Below are 24,962 nucleotides of genomic sequence, written 5' to 3'. Positions count from 1 at the left end.
AACACCTGGAAGTATCCTTACAAACTTTCATGACAGGTGGGACCATGACAATTGGAGAGACAGTGTCTTGTGTCCAAGGCAGAAGCTACCTCTTCACCACAGCTGAAATGTGGATGTAACTATTGCTGGATCTGGTCTTTCTTTAAGTTAAGTTCAAAGTTAAGTTGCTTTGTGTCATCTCCCAAAATTTAAATCCTGAAATCATAAAACATTATGATTTCATAATTTCATAAATTTCATATTTCATAACATAACCAAGTAAGCCAAATCATCCTTTAGTTCATAACTTCAAATTTAAGGCAATGCTCTTGGTAAAGAGTAACACATTAGGTGGGTATGGTGCTGCCAGCAGATCAACCTGTACCTGTACTACGGGGCGAGTGCATCAGCAGCCTGATGGTGCCTTCAGGCTTCCTGATACCCCAAAATTGCCACTATGCCTTTGGCCAGAACCAAACAACTTGGGACCAAGTTTACCAAGAAATTAAATGGCCAAAAGTTAGGTGTGTGGGAGCCATGCCCACAAACCACTTCTGACTCAGCTGTACAGGCTCATTTATTGGCCTTATTTCAGAGACCCATAAATAAATTTCGAAAGAAATCAAAAGTCACAGTTAATCTTGGACCTGTGCATGACTGAACAAACCAGGGTGAACTGGAGGCGGGGCAGGCTGTCCTGGTGCCCGCCCAAGCAGAGCCCCCAGCAGCTGCTTGCTCCCACAACCCAAAATTGCCGCCATGCCCCTAGCCTGACTCCACCATCTCAGGACGGATCTCACTGAGCCATAATCTGCTGAAAATTCTGGTATGCAGGTTTTGAATACAAAAGAGTTTTATAAGTGATGGTTGTCCATAGAAATTCTTTTGTGAAACTAGTAGACTTCCGTCTCCTTGATTAAACTATTGGACTGAGTGGAAGGAAGAACATGAAAGGTTGCAGCTTCTTTCCTGGTACTGAGACCTGAGCTCGCAGCAGTCTCACCCAGCTACTGGCTAGACTCTTCTTTCCTCCAAAAGCCACTTAATTGCTGTACTCTCATTTGCAATCTTCAAGCTGCCTCTGATGTCTGCCTTTAAGTTACTTAATATGGTTCCCACACGCATGGCTCAAGGAGGCCAGCACAATGGGGGATGCCTTCAGCTCTCTGGAAATCACAAATGTAGAACAGGGATTTCTCCCAAGGATAAGAATTTTTTTAAAATAATTTATTTATTTTTAATTAGAGAATCACCGTGAGGGTACAGTTACAGATTTATACACTTTTGTGCTAATACTTCCCTCATACAAAGTTCGGGAACCCATCCAAGGATAAGAATTTTTGTCTGCTCCAAAAAGGAGGCCTAATATGACTACAGGGGCCTTTGGGGTCCTGGCTGTCATGCCCACCAACTGCCTTCAGGTGCCACGTAAATGCATTAACAGCCTTGTTCCAGAGACTCACAAATGAATCTTGGAACCGATGAGCTCACTGCAGGGATATCTCCTCTGAACCCCAATTATTTAAAATTTTAGAATTCCAGGAGAGACATCTTGTGATATTCAGAACAACCAATAGAAAATAAATTATCTAGCATCTGCCTGTGGCAGGCAGGCATGAGTGATGGTGGGAAAATCCGCAATAATGGTGGTGGGAAGGTGTAATGGTGGTGGGATTGGTGTTGAGATATTGAATGTGATCAATTAATGTGAACAACCTTATGAAAATAAAATAAAATAATTTTTTTAAAAAAGGAGGTCTAGCTTGAAGCCATGGGTTGAAGTGTTGAGAGGGGAATTCCCATTCCACATAGGACAAATGCAAATGGTTGAATGGTTGACATTTGCAATTTTCCAAGGGCCATTTAGTAGGGCACCTATACCGATATGATGGTCTATTGGGCCCCTGGCAATCATGTTACTGGTAGCCCCACCTTAATTCCTTTGTCCCAAGGAATGGTGAGGGAGAGGGAACCCTCCCCCAGTGACATGAAGGATGAGTGAGGTGATATATTAAGGTTTGAATTTTCTCCACTCCATCCGGGAGGAGAACAAGAAGCACAGAGGAGAAACAGGATCTTGAACTGTCCTCTCAAGAGTATGACCAACAGGACACCCTTGGCGGCACCATTCAATATGGAAAGCTTAAAGAAGCCACAAATGTTCCTGAATGTACAAGACATAGAGTCATTTGTTCTCTCTGGCCTCAGGTGCGTGTCAAAAAAGCAGGAGAGTGAGTTAGGGGATCCACTTCCAAAGTTAGTGTTGCAGCTCAATCAACAAGCATTGTGGTTTCTACCAGACAGGACTGATCGAAGGAAAACACCCAGCGATAACGCTGAACAGAGAAACCTTTTGGTGACAAAACTGGAGAAAAGTTTTCCTAGGGAACTGATAACTCTACACAAGCTTCAGTTAGCAGGTTTGGGGATTACAGAAGTTCCTGAGCCCCAATTATAAAGAACACAAAGATTATACTGCAATACAATCAGAAGTGAGGTGGGCAGGATATCTCCTTTAAGTAGGTTCTTGATGCTGTCTTTTAAAATGACACTGGTCAAGGGGCTGGAGCGATAGCACAGCGGGGAGGGCATTTGCCTTGCATGTGGCCGACCCGGGTTCGATTCTCAGCATCCCATATGGTCCTCTGAGCACCGCCAGGAGTAATTCCTGAGTGCATGAGCCAGGAGTAACCCCTGTGATCCCGGGTGTGACCCAAAAAAGCAAAAAATAATAATAATAATAAATAAATAAAATGCAGTGTCAGGCCAGATAATCTCGTCATAGGCCATGATCCAGAGTCACATGTTCTTCTCTCACAGAAGGGAGCATAACATGGCACAGGCCATAACCATGCCGCTGGACTCTGTGCCAGGCTGTTTTACTGGGGGCGCCCCAGGGCGGGGGGGCAGGTGAGACACCTCCCCGCCCCAAGGGACCCAACTCTGGCAGCCAAAAACATCTAGAACTCAACTCAACTGCTGCCATGCTCATGGCCGCTCCTCACATGCTCGGGCCAAGCCTCACCCACGAATAAACCTGTTCCTGGATAACTAATACCTCACACCACCCACACTCCAAGAATACCGTATCACATTTGATGGGATTTAAAATAGAAGGCAACCAATCTTAGAGGGAAATATTTTTTACAGATATATATATATATATACATACACACATATATAAATACACACACACACACATATATCCACACATAGTTCAACCTTTAACTACATGTTAGTGATCTTCTGTAGAAGGGCTTAATGGCCCCTGGGTGAAATACAGCAATCTTCATATTCTTTCCTCTAAGGAAACTATTTTGTAGCATTTTCAGAGGTTTTTTATAGCAAACAATATGAAATAAATTATTTCGGTTCTGCTGTGGGGCGGGGGTTCGGGTTCAGGATGAAAACATTCGAAATATGATGATGGGAAGGTGTAATGGTGGTGGGATTGGTGTTCAAATATTAAATATAATTGAACATTGTGAACTACTTTATAAAATTTTTAAAAAGAAATTAAATAAAATTTTTAAAGTGCACTATCAGAGATGCTTCTGGACCTCATGCCAGGCTGTCATTGTCTGGGGCACACTAAAATGGGTGGTGAGTGACCCCAGCAGCAGAAAACCTCCACACTCCACCATCACCACCAGGCTTGCAGCCAGACTCCACTGCTCGGGACAAGCCTCAGCCAGAAATTAATCTGTTGAGAAACTCAGGTATGCAGGTTTTATGACTGAAATCTCCAGCCTTTCAAGGAGTGGGGTGGGGGGTGGGCTACCTCCCCCTATATTCATTCTGAAAGCCTTGGCAGTCACACCATGAACCACCTCTGGTGCCAAGTAAGCTCACTAACCAGCCATAATCAAGAGGCTCATAAATAAATATTGAAAAAGATCAAGAAGTCACAGAGATGGTTCTGGACCCTGCAATATTCTCACTCCTATATTCTTACTCATTGGAGGCCGCCCTAAATGATGAGTCAGCCTGGGCGCCCAAAGTCACCATCCAATTAAAAATTTTACTCCAGCTGAATCATCCCATTCAATGTTTTGGAATTCCTAGAGTGTGCAGCTGCAATATCTCAAACTCTACATCACTGATAAACCAGGAGTAGCAAGTAGCACACCACATTGGATGGGATGTAAAGTAGAAATCAACAAGCCTTGACTAACAAAATATAAATACACAAGGCTTAACCTGTAACAACACATTCACTGTCTGTATCACTGTCATCCCGTTGATCGTTGATCTGCTCGAGCAGGCCCAGTAACATCTCCATTCGTCCCAGCCCTGAGATTTTAGCAGCCTGTCTTTACTCATCCTTCCCAATGGTGCTGCATTAGAGGCTCTTCAGGGTCAGGGGAATGAGATTCATCATTGTTACTGTTTTTGGCATTTGAATATGCCACGGGGAGCTTGCCAGGCTCTCTCATGCAGGCAGCAAACTCTTGGTAGCTTGCCAGGTTCTTCAAGGGAGAACTAGGCTATAAGATACACACACATAAGTATAATAGGCATATTAGAAAATGTTCATCTTAACTGAAAATCAAAACAATACAAATTAAGGCCATGAAACACCAATTCTTACCATTCTGACTCCCATGAGAATGGTAAGAAATGCCAGAACAAGTGCAGGAGAGGGTGCAAAAAAAAAAAAAAAGAAAAAGAAACTCACGTGAACTGGTGGTGGGGAATGTCCACTGTATATCTTTTCTGGAAAATACTATGGAGCTTCCTTAAGAAGCTCAAGAGAGAGCTGAAAAGATGGTACAGCGGCTAAGGCACTTGTCTTGCATGTAGACAACAAATTCAATCCCCAGCACCCCAGATGGTCCCCCCAAGCACCACCAGGAATTACCTCTGAGCACAGAGCCACAGATATGTCCTGAGCACAGTCAAATGTAACCCCACCTCTCCATCCCTACCCCCATAAAAGCTAAAGACTGAGTTACCACTTGATATAGCAACCAAAACAGGGTACTTATCCAATGGAATAGTATTGTATAAATTATCATAAAGGACTCAGGAAGATGGCACTGTGCTGTGCTGGGTAGTACCACGTATGCTTCCCTAAGCTCTTTCAGGAGCGTTTCCTGAGTACCAAGACTGAAGCAGCCTTTAAGCACAGCCAGCTGTGGCCCAAGGACAAAGCAAAAGCAAAAAAAAAATTGTCATTATCAACAAAAATGAACTAAATGAATCAAAATCAAGTCAGAAGGAAAAAAGTTAAGTATTAGCTCATTTTATCCAGGTGTATAAGGATATCGAATAGATGAACAGACAAAACAGATAAATGACTGAATAGAACCGAGTTTATCTAAGAAGAAAGAAAGTGAGGAGGTAAATAAGATTATAAGCAAAGTTTAAAGCTAACAAAGAAAATCAAACCAACATACCAAATCACTCTGCCTAATCAGAGCTGTCCACAAGAGAAAAGCCACATCCTTTCAGCCTAAGACATCTAGGTGAAGAGGAAAGTGACAAGAAAATCATTCCTCCTGAGACATTCCCCAAATTCACTTTACTGCCTTGTTCTTCCAGTTTGGATGCAATATTTTTCACCAGGAACACAAAGTCGATCTCAATGTCTCTCTGAAAAAAAAAAAAATACACGAAGCCCCTCTCTGAAACAGCTCTGACTTGGCAAGTCAAAGTGATGGCTCTAAGAACTGAGCCCACTGTCAAAAGCCAGGTCAGAGCAGAGGCGGGAACTGAGCTGGGGCGCTGCATGGAGGCCGAGAAGCACACCCAGCACACGTGCGCCTCCCACTCAGGGAACAGGCACGGAGCATGAGAACAATACACACAGGTCAAGCCAGCCACTCGGAGTCACACACACTGCTGCGAGCTCAACCGTCCCTCACTGCATCTTCTGGCTCCCAAGGCTACATTCCTTCCCAGTCACAGGAAACACCTGGCTCCAGACCGCTAGGGCTCAAGGAACAGAAACTGGTTTTCTTGTTTATGTTTCATCAAGTCGAGGCAAGTGGTTTTAGACCCACCGAAGTGAATTAAAAACCAAGTCAGTGGAAATACTGAGAGTTCTAATATTCATTTTAAACACCAAATCGATACAGAGCTCAGACACAAGGCCCAATCAAGCCCTATATGCATAAGTCTGAAGAACAATGACATTTTTCTCCCATTTAATGGATCCAACACTCAGAGCAGAGTAAAGAGATGAGATGCTGCCAGGGACACTGGGTGAGTATGTGTTTCTGCTGGACAAGCATACCGAGGCCCAGAGCAAAGGTCCAGGGCCTCCTGAGCCAGAGGCATGAAGTCTCAGTACGGCTTCCTCAGATGACCTCCCTCTAGCCCTGAAGACCATCCACTCAGGCCCTGCAGTTCCAAAGACTCTGATATATGGCTCCATGGTGAGATTCAACAATCTTCACTAACTTTCTTCTAAGAAAACATTTTTTGATAATTTTAGCAAGTTATTTATAACAAGCAACACAAAATAAATTTTTGAGGGCCTGTTATAGGAGAAGGCTCGTGGGGTGGTTGGGAAATTGAAAATAATGGTAGCGGGCAGGTGCAATGCTAGTGGGACTGGTGTTAAAATATTGAATGCAACAAATCACTATGAACAACTTTATTAACACATAAATAAAACATGCAAATGATTAAAAAAATAAAAACGCACTGTTACAAAACAGGGACACTACCAAAGAAAGGAAATAGGTCACAATCCTAACAGAGGGTGGCCTCAAGAGGGGTGGGGATGAGGCATTTTTCAATGCTTCTGTAATATTTCATAAACTTCTATCACTTCTATAGTCAGAAAGATGTTTTTGAAGGGAGTGGAAAGTAGAATGGTGACAAGAAAGATGAAAGGAAAAATTTGGTAGACGGGGGTAATAGCTTAAGACAGAGTCTCACCTAACACAAGTCATATGCCTGGGACCATTTCCACCTGCACAGCCGGTAAATTAGAATTAAGTCTAACCAGCAGTTCTTCCTGCGAATAAAGCACCACCAATTCCTGCAGATAAAACAAAGAGCCAATTTTACCTTAAGCAGCAGTGACCTCAAGCACATGCATGATCTCATGGTTCCGAAAATGCCCTCACAATCTCCCTTATGTCAATTTACTCAGCAAGATATATGTGTGTGAGTGAGAAAATGACATTATTTCTTGCCATTTTGTATATACATTATGTACTTATATTATTAGAAATTATGTTTGTATTATACACAGATGGACTGGAGCGATAGCAAAGGGGGTAAGGCATTTGCCTTGCATGTGGCCCACCCGGGTTTGATTTTTCCGTCCCTCTCTGAGATCCCAGCAAGCAACCAAGAGTAAATCGCCCACATGGCAGAGCCTGGCAAGCTACCCGTGGTGTATTCAATATGCCAAAAACAGTATCAACAAGTCTCACAATGGAGACGTTACTGGTGCCCGCTCGAGCAAGTCGATGAAAAATGGGATGACAGTGCTATAATACTATTATACACAGATATGAATGTATAGTATATATATAATCACTAGGATATATGTTTATGTATACATATGTAAACATGTATATATACACATATATATACATGCATGTGTGTGTATATATATATGTGCTGTAGAATATCTTGGAGTAAGAATAGAGATACAAATGGACTTGCTATGAATTCTAAACATCTTGCTTTCCATTGCAAAGTGCTGGTTGCATTTTTAACCTAACTATTAGAAAACAGAGTTGATGTCAAAGCAAGGGCCAATGCTCCCAGATAACTAGCAAAGGTCACAGAACACAAAGGTCAGGATCCAGAACTATCTGACACTTGCAATACTTGGAAAAAATTATATGAGCATTGCTTCATTTCAATGCTAGGCCACACTGTTTTTGATTTTTCTTTCAAAAGACAAAAAAAAAGATTATTTTACTATATTCTCCCATAAAAGATCTTACAGCTTTGTGTACATACCCTCAATTCTAGATTGGTTGGGAAAGAAATAATGAACACCATTATTTGGACCAATCTATTTACTCATTGGGTCACCACCAGCTAAGGCGCTTCGATTGTGAATTGTTAATGAGCTAGGAAAATAGTTGCCACAAAAATAACTAAATCAAAACAAAAATTGACTCTGTAAAGATAGTAGTGTTGATAATAACCGGATGGGAATGAGATGGGAGAAAAAGATTACTGAACCCCCACTAGTTCGTCCCTGAGATTTTATCAGCCTCTCCTTGCTCATGCTTCTTAACACTGCCGTATTGGGGGCTCTTTCGGTGTCAGGCGAATGAGGCACATTGTTGTTACTGGTTTTGGCATATCGAATACGCCACGGGTAGCTTGCCAGGCTCTGCTGTACTCTCGATAGCTTGGTGGGCTCTCTGAGAGGGATGGAGGCTTTTAGGGCGGCCTCCAATCCCCCTTACAGGTGTTCCCAAGGTTCACACCATATACAAACCCCATCAAATATGGTGCAGAAATTATGGAAAATGGGTGTTAAGTGTCTTATGATATGGTCCAGAAAATAGCCTGGAGCTTGGCGGCAGCTGGGTAGTGGAGGTAGTGGTGGGCCGGTGAGGTATTTATCTGGCGTGGGTAGGGTGGGGTGTCTGGGTTTGTCTGGGGTACCGGAGATTGGAAGAGGCAGACAGAGGATCTTGTTTCTGGGTCTCGTCTTGTTGAGCCTGGAGTCCAAGGTCACAAAGTTCTGCTTTACCTGGTTCTGTGGGGCTTCAGTCATGCAGGAGGTTTGGCCCGAGTGTCCAGAAAGCAGCCTGGAGTGTGGTGGTGGCTGGGTGGTGGAGGACTGAATCCAGTTACCGACTGGATTCCACAGGACATCAAAAGACCGCGTGGCCGCCCACCTACGAGATGGTCAGACTTCGTCGTCAAAACCCTGAACGAACGGTTTGAGGCTCTTGGTGTTCCTGGAGCGAGCAGATACCACTGGGCTACACTAGCATGCGACAGGGATGAACGGAGATGTTACTGGCGCCACTCAAGCAAATTGAAGATCAACAGGATGACAAGTGATAAGTGAAAAGTGAACCCCCACACCCCCAAACTACAGTGAAATGTGGTAAGAGGTTGACCTAAATCTCTGCTGTAGGCACTGTCCCTGCCTGTTCTTCTCCTCTGACTTGATTTCCCAACACATGAGCATACATGGGCTGACAATACAGAGGTGTAGAATAAATAGTGTCTCAAGATGTATTTTAAAAGCAAAACCAGTAGCGGGAAGACTAAGCCAGTACCAGAAGCACCTTGAGATTCTTGAAGAAAGCTCTAGTTCCAATGTGACAAGGTGGGTCCCCAGCCCCAAGATAGGTGAACCCCTGACCCATGTAGCTATGTAGTAGAAGGCCTAATAAAGGCTCAAATAAAAGATGCCCTTCAAGTAGTCTGCTGAATCCTATGGAAGAAAGTGCCAACTAAAACTGCTCTTCTACTGGACTTTGAGAAATTGCAGCAAGGTGATAATAATAACTGTTGCTGAGAAGTACTGATTGCATTCTTTGAATCCAACTGTAAGACTCAATGCCAAGTCCTCTGACTGCCTTATCTCATTGAGTCCTCACAGCAGTCTTTGGAAGCAGGTGTTGGCATTTACCCCTTTTCTGATAAGCAGGTGAGGGAGAGGAGTTAATAACTTTATCCACAGACACACTGCTATTCTGTCTCACAAGCTTGCTCTGGTGTCTAACCACCATGCATGCCTTCCCACAACCATGCCATCCCCATCATTATTGAAACAATAATGCCATGCTCTGTACCAGAGCACTGATGCTTTCTCCCAGTTGGAATAAGACTTGAGCATCAATCACCACATTCTATGTCATCAGCTAGTGAATATTTAGGGCATCAAATGCTGGGCACCTGGATGATTCAGCTAAATTCAACTTTAGAGAATTCAGGAACTATTCAATGCTCTCCCAGCATTTTCTGTGTAATGGGAGAGACAAGTAGCCAATGAGAAATAATAATGATGTCATCATTAAAGCAAATAACTGATAAACTCGAAACACTTAGAAAATGATGATGATGCATGGATCTTTTGTTTTTGTAGGATCCTCCCCCAATACTCTTTTGGGGGAGTCAGTGAGTTGAAAATTATCTTTATAATAATTATAAGGAAAGGCATCATTGACCTTTTTTACTGGATTGATATTTACACTGATAGCATAAAACAGCGGGGGGGGGGGAGGTTGTTAAAATTGCTTAGTAGAATGTCTTGACCCTGTGCCAGGCTGCCTTCACTGAGGAAACTTGGAGGGGGTGGATTAAGTTTCCTTCCCTGGCCCAACAGAACCCCAGCAGCTGAAAACTTCCAGAATTCAACCACAGCCATGCTCAAGGCCACCCTCAAGGCCACTAGCTTTGACTAGCCTCACCCACAAGAGGACCTGCAGAAGAAGCCAGGTATGTGGGATCTGTGACTGAAATCTCCAAGTTTCCTCAGAGCTGGACTAGGTCTCCTTCCCCCAGCTCCCCAGTTTTCCAGTAGCTTGACAGTCACACTCACAAACTGCCCCCAGCGCCATGTAATCTCATTGATTACATGATCAAGATCAGAGACTCTGAAATAAAGCTCCTGGAAAAGAACGACATTGGCCTTACCCTTACTCATGAATCTGCTGTATAATTAAATTCTAACTTTCAGAATTCCTGTAGCATGTGACCAGATTTGCAGCCATGTGACCTCTCATACTCCATCTCACTGAGGTACCAAAAATAGCACACACTTGTTTGGGTTTGACATATATGTTTGTAATATCTTATACAAGGACATAAATAGCCCTGGGATGAAATACAACAATCTTCACACACTTTACTCTTATAGTGGTGGGATTGGTATTTGAATATTAAATGCAATGAATTATTGTGAACAACTTTATAAAAATAAAATAAGTGATTAGAAAATAAGAAATAAATAAAATTGCTTAGCAATCACCAAACCATAGTGATAGGTTTTCTAATTGTCAATGAAGTACAATCCCAGTTTTTAAAAGAAGCCCATTTCCCTTGAAAATATCCTTGGTGACATTGTAAAAAAATTATGTGACTAGCTAAGCCCTGAATGCATATCTTTGTCATATTTATATTTACTTTTCATGACAATACAGGAAACATCCATGCTGCATACCAGGGGACAATGATGATGATTTTTTAAGGAAAAAGTTTTTTAATTAAGGGATGACCTAGTTACCTTTTTCAGGGACCAAGATTTTCATTTGAATAAACAAGTAATAGACATGCTCTGGTCATTCGGTGATCTTTGGCATACATTTGTACTAAAATGAATTAACTCAACTTGGTCACTACAAGAAAATACTTCATGTTTATTGTCAATGAGAAACATGAATTTCCAAAATCTACTCACTGCCACCATAATCTAACTTCTCAATACTCATTAAAATTTTCTGGGGGAGGGCCGGAGCCCGGGCTCCGGCCGAGTTTCGATCCGGGTGCCCATGCCTCTGCACAGCCGGTGGATGTGGAACGAGCAGAAACCAGAGACAGCTTTAGGATTTGGGGTTCCAGCAAGTGTTTGCAACCATGTGTGGAGACTGTGAACTAAGCTTTTGCCCCACGCCGGCTAACGGAGGAAATATCCTTCCTTCTTGGTCTCTCTCCCCTCCGGGAGAAGGCGTGGTGTCCGACATTTTGTGGGTCCTTTGAGCAGGTATGAACTTTTGGCGTGGAAAAAAAAAAAGTGCTTTGAACATGAAACAGACGCGGTATACCGGGGCAGTCTCAGCCCGGGCCGGAGCCCAGGCTCCGGCTGAGTTTCGACCCAGGTGCCCATGCCTCTGCACAGCCAGTGGATGTGGAACGAGCAGGAACCAGAGACAGCTTTAGGTTTTGGGGTTCCAGCAAGTGCTTGCAACCATGTATGGAGACTGTGAACTAAGCTTTTGCTACATGCTGTTCCAGGAAGGGAAATGATTCATCTTCCAACTTATAAATCTCCGCGGATTTAATTACTAGAATACAGAAATTGTAAACCGCGCGGCTGCAGTAGCGGCCGCGCGACATTTTATCTCTTCATTCTCATCAGTGGAAAACTTATTATCAAATATTTCCTTGTTAATAGAGCTGTATTCTTGGGGGATAAATTCCAACAAAAATAGTGAGTCTGTTTTGAAACTCCAACAACAATAGTGAGTTGTGTGTTGAAATCTGGAATGTAATCAAGGTAAAGAGAAAAGGAACTGAAATTATCAGTCACGCACGGGGGGTGGTTTGGGGGGTGAGGGGTGGGATGTATACTGGTTTTCTTTGTTTTTGTTTTTGTTTTGTTTTTGTTTTTATTGGTGGTGGAATATGGGCACTGGTGAAGGGATGGGTGTTTGAGCATTGTATAACTGAGATATAAGCCTGAGAACTTTGTAACTTTCCACTTGGTGATTCAATAAAATAAATTTTAAAATAATAATAATAATAATAAATTAAATACTAAGGGAAAAAAATCTAGTTAATATGCTTTAACAGGAAAAACAAATAAAAATAAATAAAATTCATGTAATTCACTTTTACTTTAGGATATTGTTCTGTTTGTAAATTAGTTAAACTTAAAGATGAAGAAATGGAAAAATGCATGTATAATTTATCTAGACAGTCTGAAAATTTGGTAAAATTTTATTATTAGAAAATATTAAAATCATACATTCTTCTAATTTAATTATTCTTCAAAGGGTTTTAATTCCAGTCAATATCATTAAATGAACTGGCCAGAAAACCTAGAGAGAGTTTGATGAAGATATTCAAAATTCTAAGATTCTAATTTATTGAATACTAAAGAATTTAAACTTGATTAAATTTGATGAGTTGACAAAGGGTCTATTCTTTATTTTGAACAAACAATGAAATTTTTAAGATTTAAATTAACAGAAGGAAGTATTAAATGAAATTAGTTTTAGGTTTTTATTAATTTACTCAATCATTGCTACATTTTAGTAGTCCCAAGTATTATGAAACGTACAGTTAGAATAACTAGATCACAGGAATATTAAAATAAATGTCAGATGAAATGGATACACCTATTGTATATTGACTACTTGTTTAAATAGTAATGTGTTGGGATATCTAAATAAATCTTATTTTAATATTCACTGTAAAAAAATTTTCTGGGGGAAAAATATTGGTAATCTTAAAAAATGTGATTTTTTTAGAACTTTTATAGTAAAATATGTGCATTTTGGGTAGATATGCATAAGTCAGTGAACTAACATTTCCCAAAGAACTATGGACAATGTATATGGCTCAGGCAAGCATAGTAAAAGATCCATGAAAATATTAAGATAGGCCAGTTTGTATGTGAAAGAAAGGGAAGACAAAGTTCTCTTAGGCGTGATACCAAACTTTATCTGACTTGAACTTGATTCTCAATCCCAGCAAATTAGGTGAAAGGGGAAGGGGGTGGTTCCGTCCCAAGACAGTCAACAGACACTGAGACAGCTAGCCAGGTTGGCATGAGCACTGGGCCATTAGGGTGCTGGCTGATCTAACAGACCAATCAGGTCTTCTTTGGTTGAGTCACCTGCGGAGGGAAGTGGCAGCAATAGAGTAGCCAAAGTGTCTGCCCTGGACATGAGGAAAAAAATGTCACAGCATTACACTGATTAACTGTTCCTGGCCAGATAATCACCAAGATAGATCCCTGCCAGTCTGTCGGCTAAAGGCACAGCCAGCCCGGGAGCCTGAGGTTACCTGTCTTGGCCAGAATGTGGCAACTCTGCAAAGTCTCCAGTCTCGAACAAATTCTGTTTCCATTTGCCCTGCAAGATCTGCTCTTTTGACTCGAGCAGTGAAGGACAGAAAAGGGAGAAAGAGTCCCCGGGCTGTTTGATGTTTTCTCCACACCGTTGGCTTCCATGAAAGAAATGACAAGAGTGTCATTACTTCTTCCACTGGGCCTGAGCCCAAGAGGTGACTTTCAATGGGCACTTCCAAAGCAGCCAGACTGACAGGCACCTCCTTCCCATATTGCCAAAGGAAGCAGAGGTGGGGGCACGCAGTGGTGAAAAGGGACAGAGAGAATCTCAGCATGCAAAAGCTTTTCCTGAAAGTACAGGAGTGTAAGAAAGTTCTCCCCAGCCCTCATCATATTTATAACCCACATAAGCCACTTCAATCTTCAAGATGAACAATTGAAATCTTCCCCCCCAACCCCCCCCCAAAAAACCACCACCTTTTTTTATCCTATTTGGGAGGAGGAATAGTAATGCTCAGGGGGTTACTCCGGGTGGTACTCAGCCAATGAGCTAGAGAGTTCAGTGCTCAGGCTTAGCATCGCTGGGTATCCCCATGGTGGGGTGTGACCGGGAAAGGGGACATACAGTGCCAGGATTAGGACTCAGGGCTTAGACTCATGACCTCACACACGCATGGCACACAATCTGACCCTTCGGGCCATTTCCCCAGTCCCCCAAAATTTCATCCTTAATGAACAGTTTTTATGTTAGGCCCTTTAAGCACTCAGACACCCTATTTTTTTAATGAGAGTGTGCCACTGAAAATAATCTGTCACCTTTGTTACAAATTCTTTTAGATAAATCTGAGTCAACCAAGCAGAGACCTTACGTGGGTCCTCTGACCCTTTCGCTGCACACAGCGAAGAGGTTTCCACTGAGCCTCAGCAAAGGAGAAGAGCCGAGAGCACTGTAGTATGCTGCAAGTCTGTTTCTTTGCTTTCTTCCCTACAGATCATGGCATGTACGGCAAATCCCAGAGATTCCCAGGGAGGAACACATGGAACTCTTACTTAGACGATCAGGAGTCCTTTTCTTTACTACTCAGAACCAAAAGCTTCTGAGCTCAGCTTTCACTAGGAATAACGTATAGCATCTTTGGGTGTTCTGAAACCAGACCCAGTGTAGATTATCAGATTGTTTCCAGAACATTCTCCAATGTGGAACTTTGAACCTTTGCTTTACATTTATTATGAAGCTGATTTATAAAAAAAATTTGTTTAAGCTTTTGTTTTTCATTCATTAGGAAGTTAGTTAACAAATGTTAGTGGGCATTTATTAATTTTTTATGCTTTGAATTACTAAGATTACAGCTCCCCTTTGGCTAGGGGCTTGGGGATGTGGTGTTGGGCCATACCAGTTTATGTTCAGGGCTTACTTTTGGCTTTGTGCTCCGGAGGGGAGTCTAGGCCAGATATGTACAAGATATGTACAGATATGTACAAGCATGCACCTTACCTGCTATACTACCTCGCACCCACCCACCCCCAACCGTACTTATAAGAAAATTGATCTGTCAATTAAATGCTTGTTAGGCTGACATCAAAGAACAAAATTTAGTTATTAGAGCAGTTATGTCAGGATTTGGGGAGGCAGGAAGAAGAATAGTGACAGGGATAATTTTTAAAAATCAGTGGCACTGTGTAAGAAACCAGGTTAATGAGCAAACACAGTACTGCCTTCAGAGACAAAAGATAAGGATCCGATTCAAATGTAAGCACCCACCCCAGCAAGAGGCTGGATATTTCCAATTTCAGTTTTATTTTCTATAAAGTGGAAATCACAAAAAGCTCAACTCTTATAGAGAGACAGCAAATAGCAATCACCCCAAAGGCAGATACATATATTTAACTCTATCACCAAAATACATTTCCCCTTCTCCCTGAATGGATAGCTGAAGCTGTACATTGCACATAATTGAGCTCTAACCAATGGGCTTTAAGTAGAAATGATGTGTCACCTCCAGTCCTGGCTTTCTTAGATGTTCCACTGGAAAGCCTTTAGACTTTCTCCATGCTGGCTCAATGCAGAGACCTCTGAGGTTCCAGAAGAGATTAAAGACAAGATCTATGAGATACTCAAGACATTAGATAAGGCTACCTGTAGCACTATAGCACTGTCGTCCCGTTGTTCATCCATTTTGCTCGAGTGGGCACCAGGACCGCCTCCATTGTGAGACTTGTTACTGTTTTTGACATATTGAATACCCCACGGGTAGCTTGCCAGGCTCTCTGTGCGGGCGGGATACTCTTGGTAGCTTGCTGGGCTCTCTGAGAGGGACAGAGGAATCAAACCTGGGTCGGCTGCATGCAAGGCAAAACACACTACCCCCTGTGCTATCGTTCCAGTCCAAGGCTGTCTACCAACTAAAAATATCTACTTGCATCCATATACAGATAATAAATGAATTTCTATCATGTTGTTGCTAAAATTTCAGACTTCACATCTACATATGCTCGTCCCCTGACAGGATAATCCCTCGATAAATGCTTGTTATTTCATTTATTGCTATTATGAGGAATACAAAATTATACAAGTTCTTAGTTTAACTAAGAAGGCAAAATAGGACACATAGCAGCACATAATAGATACCATATATATGATGTACACAGTAGAAGATCAAAAGACCTCAGAGGCAGGGGAATATTTGAGGCAACTTTGCGGATAGTTTTGTTTTGATGTTTATCTTCAAAGAATGGGCATATACTGTGTGATATATGAACCCCCCCAACACACACACACACAGAGTAAACAGTCCTATAGTCCATAGAGCAATTGGTTTTCATCCAGTGTTTTTTCACTGCTTGTGTCTTCTGCCAATGAATCCAAAGTGGCTAAAGCCCATTTTTAATGCAATGGCTTTCTACCATCTGCATACTTCTAAAACCAATTACAATTATATTTCCAATCCAGCTACCCATGTCCAGTCCCTGGAATTCCAACATCATAAGTTTTAATATCCTCTCATGGGGTCCTTCACAGCCCTGGATTTGTGGCTCTAAGAAAAGAGGGCACTAGAGGTGCATGATTTTGCCCTTCTACAAAGTCATGGGATTATCACACTGGTCTTAATGATAAATCTCTAACCAGAGGGACACTCACTTGTCAAACAGAACATACACTTAGAGTTGCAGTATCCACCAAGGATACCAGTGGAAAATTCTCCTGGCAAGGAAGGGCAAAGAAAAAAACTGACTCTGGGTATCTGGGAAAAGAATTTTAAATGTCAATTATGTGGGTATGTATCATCACTATTCCATATTAGTACCATTTCCCCTTCCCGTCCACCTAGAATGTTGTACCTCTACAGACTAACATGCATATATCCCATTGGCACCTACCCCTAATAGGGGCTGGAACAATAGTACAGTGGGTAGGGTGTTTGTCTTGCATGCAGCTGACCTGGGTTCGATTCCTCTGTCCCTCTCGGAGAGCCCGGCAAGCTACCAAGAGTATCCGCCCACATGGCAGAGCCTTGCAAGCTACCCATGGCATATTGAATATGCCAAAAACAGTAACAAGTCTAACAATGGAAACATTACTGGTGCCCGCTCGAACAAATCAATGAACAATGGGATGACAGTACTACAGTTATAGTAGGACTGGAGAGATATAGTACAGCAGGTAAGGTGCTTGCGATACATACAGCTAACCTAGGTTCAGTCCATATGGATCCCTCAAACCCCTCCAGGAGTGACCAGAGAGCCAAGAGTAAGCTCTGACCATTGCTAAATGTGGCCCAAATTCAAAACAAACAAAAAGTAACGAGGTTATAGTAGTGTTCAAGTTTATGACATTAATACACAAAGTTATTTTATAGCCCCACCACCAACATGCCTATAACCCTCCTGCAGCACCATGTTACCTTCCATCCTTCTCCCCCAACCCCCTTTCCATTATTTGTCAACTGACAGTTGCAGTTTTTGTGCATGTGTTTACCTTCCTTGTGCTTCAGACCCTCCACCTATGTTCTGAGTTACTCTGGGGAAGCCTGTTCATTCTTCTCATCCCTTCCCGGATACCTGGCACTGTCAGGTCTGTATTCTAGCATCTGAGGTTCATTATCTGTTTATATTTCCATACCCTTAACTTGTTTCTCTATATACCTCAGATGAGTGGTATCTCTTATATTTGTACATCCTATATTTTTTCCTTTTTCTTTGAGTTATTCCACACAGCATACCACCCATTTTTAAAAATCCTTCTGACCTTATATCAAAACACCTTAAAGTGGGGCTGGAGTGATAGCACGGCGGGTAGGGCGTTTGCCTTGCACACAGCCGAGCTAGGAGTAACCCCTGTGCATTGCCAGGTGTGACCCAAAAAGCAAAAAACACTTTAAAGTGATTTTCTTAATAGACTAAATTTGTGTCCCCACCCACCATATTCTGTATCTCTAAAGCCTCTGTCCCTTCTCGATATCCCTATAATTAACCCCAAGGAAGTAATGGGTGGATGGATTGATTAATATGTGTATATGTGATTACTACCTGGCTCATAATGGATATTACCTATTTGGTGAGTGAATGAATGAATGAATGAATGAATGAATGAATGAAATGAGTGAGATGACATGAGTGAAAAAAATAAAGGGAAGATACTTTTGGAAGATTCAAAAACAGAATAAATTATTATCCTTGAACATTCAGATTATCAGTGAGGTCCCTGATCTTGCCATGAGACTGTTTCTTATTCTGCTGGCCCAATTGGAAGCAAGAAGAGGGTGACTGTTAGCTCCCACTTTCCCAAGAAAAAGGTAAAGTTCATGCTCTACATAAAGCTCATCAGATAAGACGCTAGGGTTCTCTGGAGAGGTGAGTTCACCCACAAGGCCACCAAATTCTTGAACATTGGTGGAAGCAGAGTCTCAAGAGGGAGTGGGCACCAGGGCTGATGGCCCTAAATTTCTGATGCACCACCAGTAGAAGTAGAAGAACTTTTCTCACTTCTCAGTTCTCCTTTATAGAGTGTATTTTCTGTGGGGGAAACAGTCCTTTCTTCAAAGGACTCTTGATTCCCTGGGATTAAAGCTCAGTGGCCTACTCCCAGGGCATTAACACCCACTCATTTGCAAATTGGCAAACTGATTCTCCCACAAAGTAGAAAAAGGCTCAATTCAGGGTTTAAAGGAAACAATAGAGTCCATTTAACTAAGCCAACTTTTAATAAACTCAAAATAGTGCACATCAAAAATAAATTAATAGGGCAGCCTTTCAGTTTTAATGCATGCTTTGTTTTTCAGGTACCATCTGCTAACTCTGCTGGATGATGCCTGAGATCATTACTGAACCATGACAAAAATATTCACTGGAATTTTACAAATGGCAACACTTTTGTATATGGGTCAACTTTCTGTATTTGGAGGAGTTGCAGGTGGAACCTTCTATTGCCTGGTAAATTAAAAGAAAGATACAGGAGAGACAAACTTCGGCTGAGCTTGCCTAAAACTCTCTGTACTGGGGCTCTTCCAGGATTTAGGGATGATTCAAATTGTATCAAAAGTTTTATCCGTACCTTAAATGGGACACAGAGCAATGGGTCATGGATCTCAGTGGGAGACTTTGCTTTTGGATTCTGACTCCCAGTGGCACCCCTCCCACTCACCTTCATCCTGTGAAGAGAGAGGAGTGTTGGAAAGTAGAGGGAGAAAAAAAGGAGATGGGGCAGCAGAATTACCAGGGAAAAAGAAGGAGCCTCCTACCTTTTTTATTTTTTTTTATCAGAGCAAGTATCAAATACTATTTGGCCCAAGGACATTTTGTCCAGTTCTGTTTCTTATGCAAATTCAACACCCAGAGACTAGTCTTCCACAAAAAGTTGACTCTGCTTCCCCACTTCATTCATCTCGCTCCTGAAAGGAGTATCATGTACCTGATTGTAAGCAGGGTCCCCTCTCTAAGAAACTGTAGGCGAGATCTTATCATGATCAGGCTTCTCTAGAAATCAAAAGCAGCTGCTCTTTGTTAAGGTAGACTTGTAAAGGGAGCCACATTCCCATTAGAAAAGGTCCTGAGTTCATCCGGGAACATGATGGATGGCTCCTTCCAGCCTGAGAATCCCAGCCTCAGGGGAACCCGTGCATGGTTGTGAACCTTTATGGATCACCTACTGTGTGCCAGGTACCAAGTGAAGCTACTGGCATGAATAATTTCACTAGGTCCTGCTCTAGATGACATGAATCCTGATTTTTACAAATTTGAAAATTCAAACTTGAAATGGTCAAGTGACTTGCTCCAAATCACGAACTGGAAATATGTCAGAACCATCTCCTGCCTCTGCTTCCCAGACTCTTAATGACAATAGACAAAATTCAGCATCAGTGTCAAAAATGGATACTTCCAGACTGACCCATTCCCAAGTGATTCAAAAGCCTACAACAAAATTATTCTCTGATTTCCTGCCTCTACTGAAGCAGATGAGCCACATCTGTGCCAATAGAATCCCATTTAATGCTCTGAGTAATCATTTCACAGACATTATCTGATTCCTTCAGGAGAGGATAAAGTTAAGGAGCTCTGAAGCCAAGCAGTCAGTTAGCCAAGAACACAAAGAACACCAGAACTCATGGTGGAGATGGGAATTTGCTTTCAGGTCAGCAACAGAGTCAGCCTAGAGGTTCTTCAGACATCACCATGCAGAGACAAGAGGGCTGTTACTTCTGCACCAATACTTCCTAGGAGGCCAGTCTGTACTCAAAGTCTGAGAGAAAAGCATGGTGTTGACCTGCCTGGGCCTGGGTCAAGGTTGACTGAAAGAAGAGCATGTCTGAAGATATATGAAAAGCATCCTGAAATAGAAATGAACTACCAACACGCATGGAAGAGCACTATAAATATTTATTTTTGGGGGGTTGGTTTTTTATTTGCTTTTTGGGTCACACCCAGCAATGCACAGGGGTTACCCTGGGTCTGCACTCAGGAATTACTCCTGGTGGTGCTCAGGGGACCATATGGGATGCTGGGAATCAAACCCAGGTCGGCTGTGTGCAAGGCAAATGCCCTATCCGCTGTGCTATTGCTCCAGCTCCACTATCAATATTTATCAACAGTGGCATCCACTAGTGATGAATGGTTGTTCGTGAATGGTCAAAAAGGACATTCCATATAGAATGGTAGTGTTTCAGGCCTTTAAGGTTTGACTCACTTGTTCCTTCTTCAAGCATTTTGGATCTCATTCCCCCCACTCAACCCCTGCCCCCATTTCCAACACAGACTTCCCATCATGTTGTACATTGCCACCCACCCGCCCACATCCCAGCTCTGCTGATTTGCACACATCTTCCTAGGGGCTGGCACAGTGCTTGGCATACTTACAGGAGATCAATAGGTAAAGTTTTACAAGAAATAGAGGAAGAAGCATAGAGTTAATGCAGAATCCTAGCAAAAAAGAAACAGAATTTACACTTATCTGTGAGATTCAAGACACTTTCTTTCTGGTCAGGAAAGAACAGACTTAAGTGTCTATTCACTATTCTAGATAGAAAAAATGGTCTGTATTGAGCTATGGAAACCAATACCAATATCCTGATGTATGCTGGACACACTAATCTCCATCCCTGTGTGGTAGTATTAATAGTTGTCAATAATAATAGCACTGTAGCACTGTCATCCCGTTGTTCATCGATTTGCTCAAGCAGGCACCAGTAACGTCTTCATTGTGAGACTTGTTGTTACTGTTTTGGGCATATCAAATACACCACAGGTAGCTTGTCACGCTCTGTCATGTGGGCAGGATACTCTCAGTAACTAGCCGGGCTCTCCGTGAGAGACAGGAATCGAACCTGGGTAGGCTGCATACAAGGCAAATGCCCTACCTGCTGTGCTATAGCTCCAGTCCAATAATAATAATAATGATGATGATAATAATAACAATAACAATAATAATAATGTCTTCTTACCTCTTTAGTCTATTTGGCTTTTATTAATAAAATATATCATTTTAAGGGCAGGAGCGATAGCACAGTGGGTAGGGCGTTTGCCTTGCACACTGCCGACCAGGGTTCGATTTCCAGCATCCCATATGGTCCCCACCACCACCAGGAGTAATTCCTGATGCAGAGCCAGGAGTACCCCTGTGCAATGCTGGGTGTGACCCAAAAAGCAAATATATATATACATATATAATTTTATATGGACACTTGGTCATATTTTTTAAGAAAAGACAAGAAATTCAGAGACATTTTCATATTGCCAGAAATTGTATGCTGTCTTCTCATGTAATCTATGTGTTTCTCTAGTATTGTTCAGTTTATCAGTCTTAATATCATTACTCTCCCCCATTCTGTGGTATGCCAAAAACAGTAACATGTCTCACAATGGAGACGTTACTGGTGGCCGCTAGAGCAAATCAATGAACAACAAGACGACAGTGCTACAGTGCATCCTGTGAAGTAATCCCAGGACTATAGACTCCATTTACAAAAGAGGAAACTGAGTCATGGGAATTTTTTAAAGTTTGTCATATGGTGGTTTCTTCTATTCTAAGATACCCCCATTTGTAAGACTTGCCATCAATTTAACAAAACAGTGAAACATTGTTTTTCTTTATCAAGTTTATGAGTGCTAAAAATGACCAACCAATACATTTAGGAACTTCCCAGGAACAGTTCTATCTATTGTTTTAGGCAGGCTTCTGTTTGCTGCTAAGGACTGACTCCTAAGTGAGCCTTTCAAAGTTTCTTCTTCCTAGAGCCTTCATCTGGAAGATGAGAAAAACTTTGGAAAGCCTAAAGGTCTATAACCTAGAGTAAGAAATTTTTATTTAGCTTCTGGATGAAACTCTAGAAGTTCTAAGATTATCTTAAAATATTAGAAGAAAAATCTGAACATGTTGACATGCAGAAAAATAGTGGATTCTTTTTTTTTGCATCTCAGATATAACACTGGTAATGTGTCCCAATTTAAATTCAAAGTTAAGAGCTAGGGCTGTTAATGATAGAGTGCTGCCTTGTGTGTGTGGGAGGTTTGTTCAGCCCCCAACACCACACATACACACACAAGAAAGAAAAATGTGAGAGGTGACATAGGGACAGTGATGGGGAGGCTATGGGCACTTTGGTGGTGGGTTGATTACAGTAACTTTGTAGATCAATACTACAGAATTTTACACTACTGTAATCATATTGCCTAAATTATAATATTAAATATAAAAATATAGCAAAGGTAACATAGGCTACACATAAAAATAAGAAAAGCAAATAGAATAAGACATAAAGAAAAAAATATCCTCGAATCGTACAGAAATTAATTTGCCTTCTAACAAAGTCTTGTGTGAATAAGAAAAAAAATGAATTTTTGTTCCAATCTTGGTTGAAACTATTTGAAAAAAAAAAAAAAGGCGGGGGCAGGGGAAGGGGTTCTAACTCTGTGAAGTAAAGAAATTAGAAGCTCAGCCCGTAACTGAGCTTCCCATTGGATTATTGTGCACGATCCCCCTTTCATCCCCCCACGGTGGATAAGGTGTGCTCATTGTCACTTATCTGGAGCAGGTTTCTTTTACAGTCTCCGTCTATATAAAGTCAAGCGAGGGCTGGACTGGAGGTGCAGGGAGCCCCGGAGAGGCAGTGGACACAGCCAGAGAGAATGCAGCAGTCGGGAACATGAGCAAACCGCTGTGTCCTTGATGTTGCAGGGGTAGGAGCCCAGCGCTGCCTCTCAGCAGATAGGAAACCAGGTAGGATGAGTCAACGGGGGAAGCAGCAATCGGGATCAGCCTTGGGAGGTCCCCTAAGACCTCATGCGCTTCTTTGTTCTCAGTCTCAATTTTAACTTCATCCTCATGTTTCTAACCTAGGGTGACCAGAGCTCAGACCCTGGCAGACCGTGAAAATTTGGCCAGCTTGGTTTGGCCACCTGGCAAGGACCAGATTCTGGGAAGCAATGGTGATGAGGGCCTTCGTGCTCTTGGCCGTCTTTGCGGAAGCGTCTGCGAGATCCTGTACCCCAAATAAAGCAGGTATGCACTAGAAAGGGAAGTTTCTTGAGGCTTGCCCCCAGCAAAGCTGAGAGCTCTGTGTGTGTGTGTGTGTGTGTGTGTCTGTGTGTGTGTGTTTCTAGCAATTGAAACACGGTCTTATGCATACAAGGGACACACCATGTTGTAAAGCCAAATGCAGCATGCCACCAAGTAGAAGCACCAAGTAGAAAGCATCAGAATTTCTCATAGGATGTAAACCTGTCTGGCATACTCTGAGACTTTAAAAATCAAAGAATATTAGATGAGAGATAGAGAAGTAGACGTAGATCAAATCTCCACATTTTTTTCTATTTTCTATTGTGCTACTAAATTTTCTGTGCCATGCTATAAAAAGACTGCTTTAGTGTTACATACGATATGGACATATTAACTTCAGTTACAGGCTCATTTTCGTGGGATTATTTTTAAAATTAGATCCAATGCTGTTTCAAAACGATACTCCTTTAGAAAAAAAAAGAGTTCAATCTGAGGGCTGGGAAGGTGACTTCATAGAATGCGTGCCTTGTATCGTGTGAAGCCCTGTGTTCTATTCACACAAAGTAGATTCCATTTTAAAGTGGACCGTATATATACCAAGCACAGTACAGATATAGCATGGATAAGGCAGAAACTATAAAAGCAGTGCCTGAGGTTTAAGGGAAGATCCCCTTATAGCTCCTGAAGAATAGCAGGGGGAGGTTTTAAAGTAACTGCTGTTATTCTATTGTAGTGGGAACAAACCCTCTCTTCTCAGTTCTTTCGTGGACTAATACGGCCACCATATCTGAGATCTAACCCTGTCTGCTTCTCAGATGTCATTCTTGTGTTCTGCTATCCCAAAACCATCATCACCAAGATTCCCGAGTGTCCCTATGGATGGGAAGTCCACCAGCTCGCACTCGGGGGGCTGTGCTACAATGGGGTCCATGAAGGAGGCTACTACCAGTTTGTCATCCCCGATTTGTCGCCTAAGAACAAGTCCTATTGTGGAACCCAATCTGAGGTAGGTCTGGATGGTAAGCTGGTGTGGGAGTCACTAAGTCAAGAGAACCCCAAAAAGGAGATGCTTGCTCCCAATTTTAACAAAGACTCAGACTTCACCAATTTTCTTTGAAGAAGCAACCCTGACTCATTTCCTGGGGATGTGTCTTTGAAATTCTCCCCTTCTGTCTCTTTCAGAAGAGACACAGCTGCAGCTAGCTAGGCCACCTTCTGTCAGCAGCAAAAGGCATTTCCCACCTCCCTTTCTTGGAATTCAGAGCATAAACTCATGGGCTGCCATCCTTCCTGGAGACAATGGACACTTGGAAGGGCGTT

At 42.2% G+C, this 24,962-nt stretch overlaps 1 protein-coding gene across 2 annotated transcripts in view; it reads left to right on the top strand.

The window, feature by feature from the left end:
* The first annotated feature begins 19,045 nt into the window (after positions 1-19,045).
* TECTB (tectorin beta) overlaps positions 19,046-24,962 on the top strand; it is a 29,094-nt gene continuing 23,177 nt past the window's right edge. Inside the window, exons 1-4 of one of the 2 annotated variants that reach the window (XM_055119376.1) lie at positions 19,046-19,084; positions 23,192-23,363; positions 23,484-23,645; positions 24,458-24,648. In XM_055119376.1, the coding sequence (XP_054975351.1) occupies positions 23,570-23,645; positions 24,458-24,648 (267 nt within the window). In that variant the 5' untranslated portion in view covers positions 19,046-19,084; positions 23,192-23,363; positions 23,484-23,569. Of the gene's footprint in view, positions 19,085-23,142; positions 23,364-23,483; positions 23,646-24,457; positions 24,649-24,962 lie in introns of those variants that run through there. The other variant, XM_004611917.3, reaches the window with a different exon arrangement.

This window comes from Sorex araneus, chromosome 11, assembly GCF_027595985.1.
Source record: "Sorex araneus isolate mSorAra2 chromosome 11, mSorAra2.pri, whole genome shotgun sequence".
Lineage (NCBI taxonomy): Eukaryota > Metazoa > Chordata > Mammalia > Eulipotyphla > Soricidae > Sorex > Sorex araneus.
Note: the sequence above shows the minus strand (reverse complement) of the source record. Positions and strands in the feature narration are given on the sequence as shown.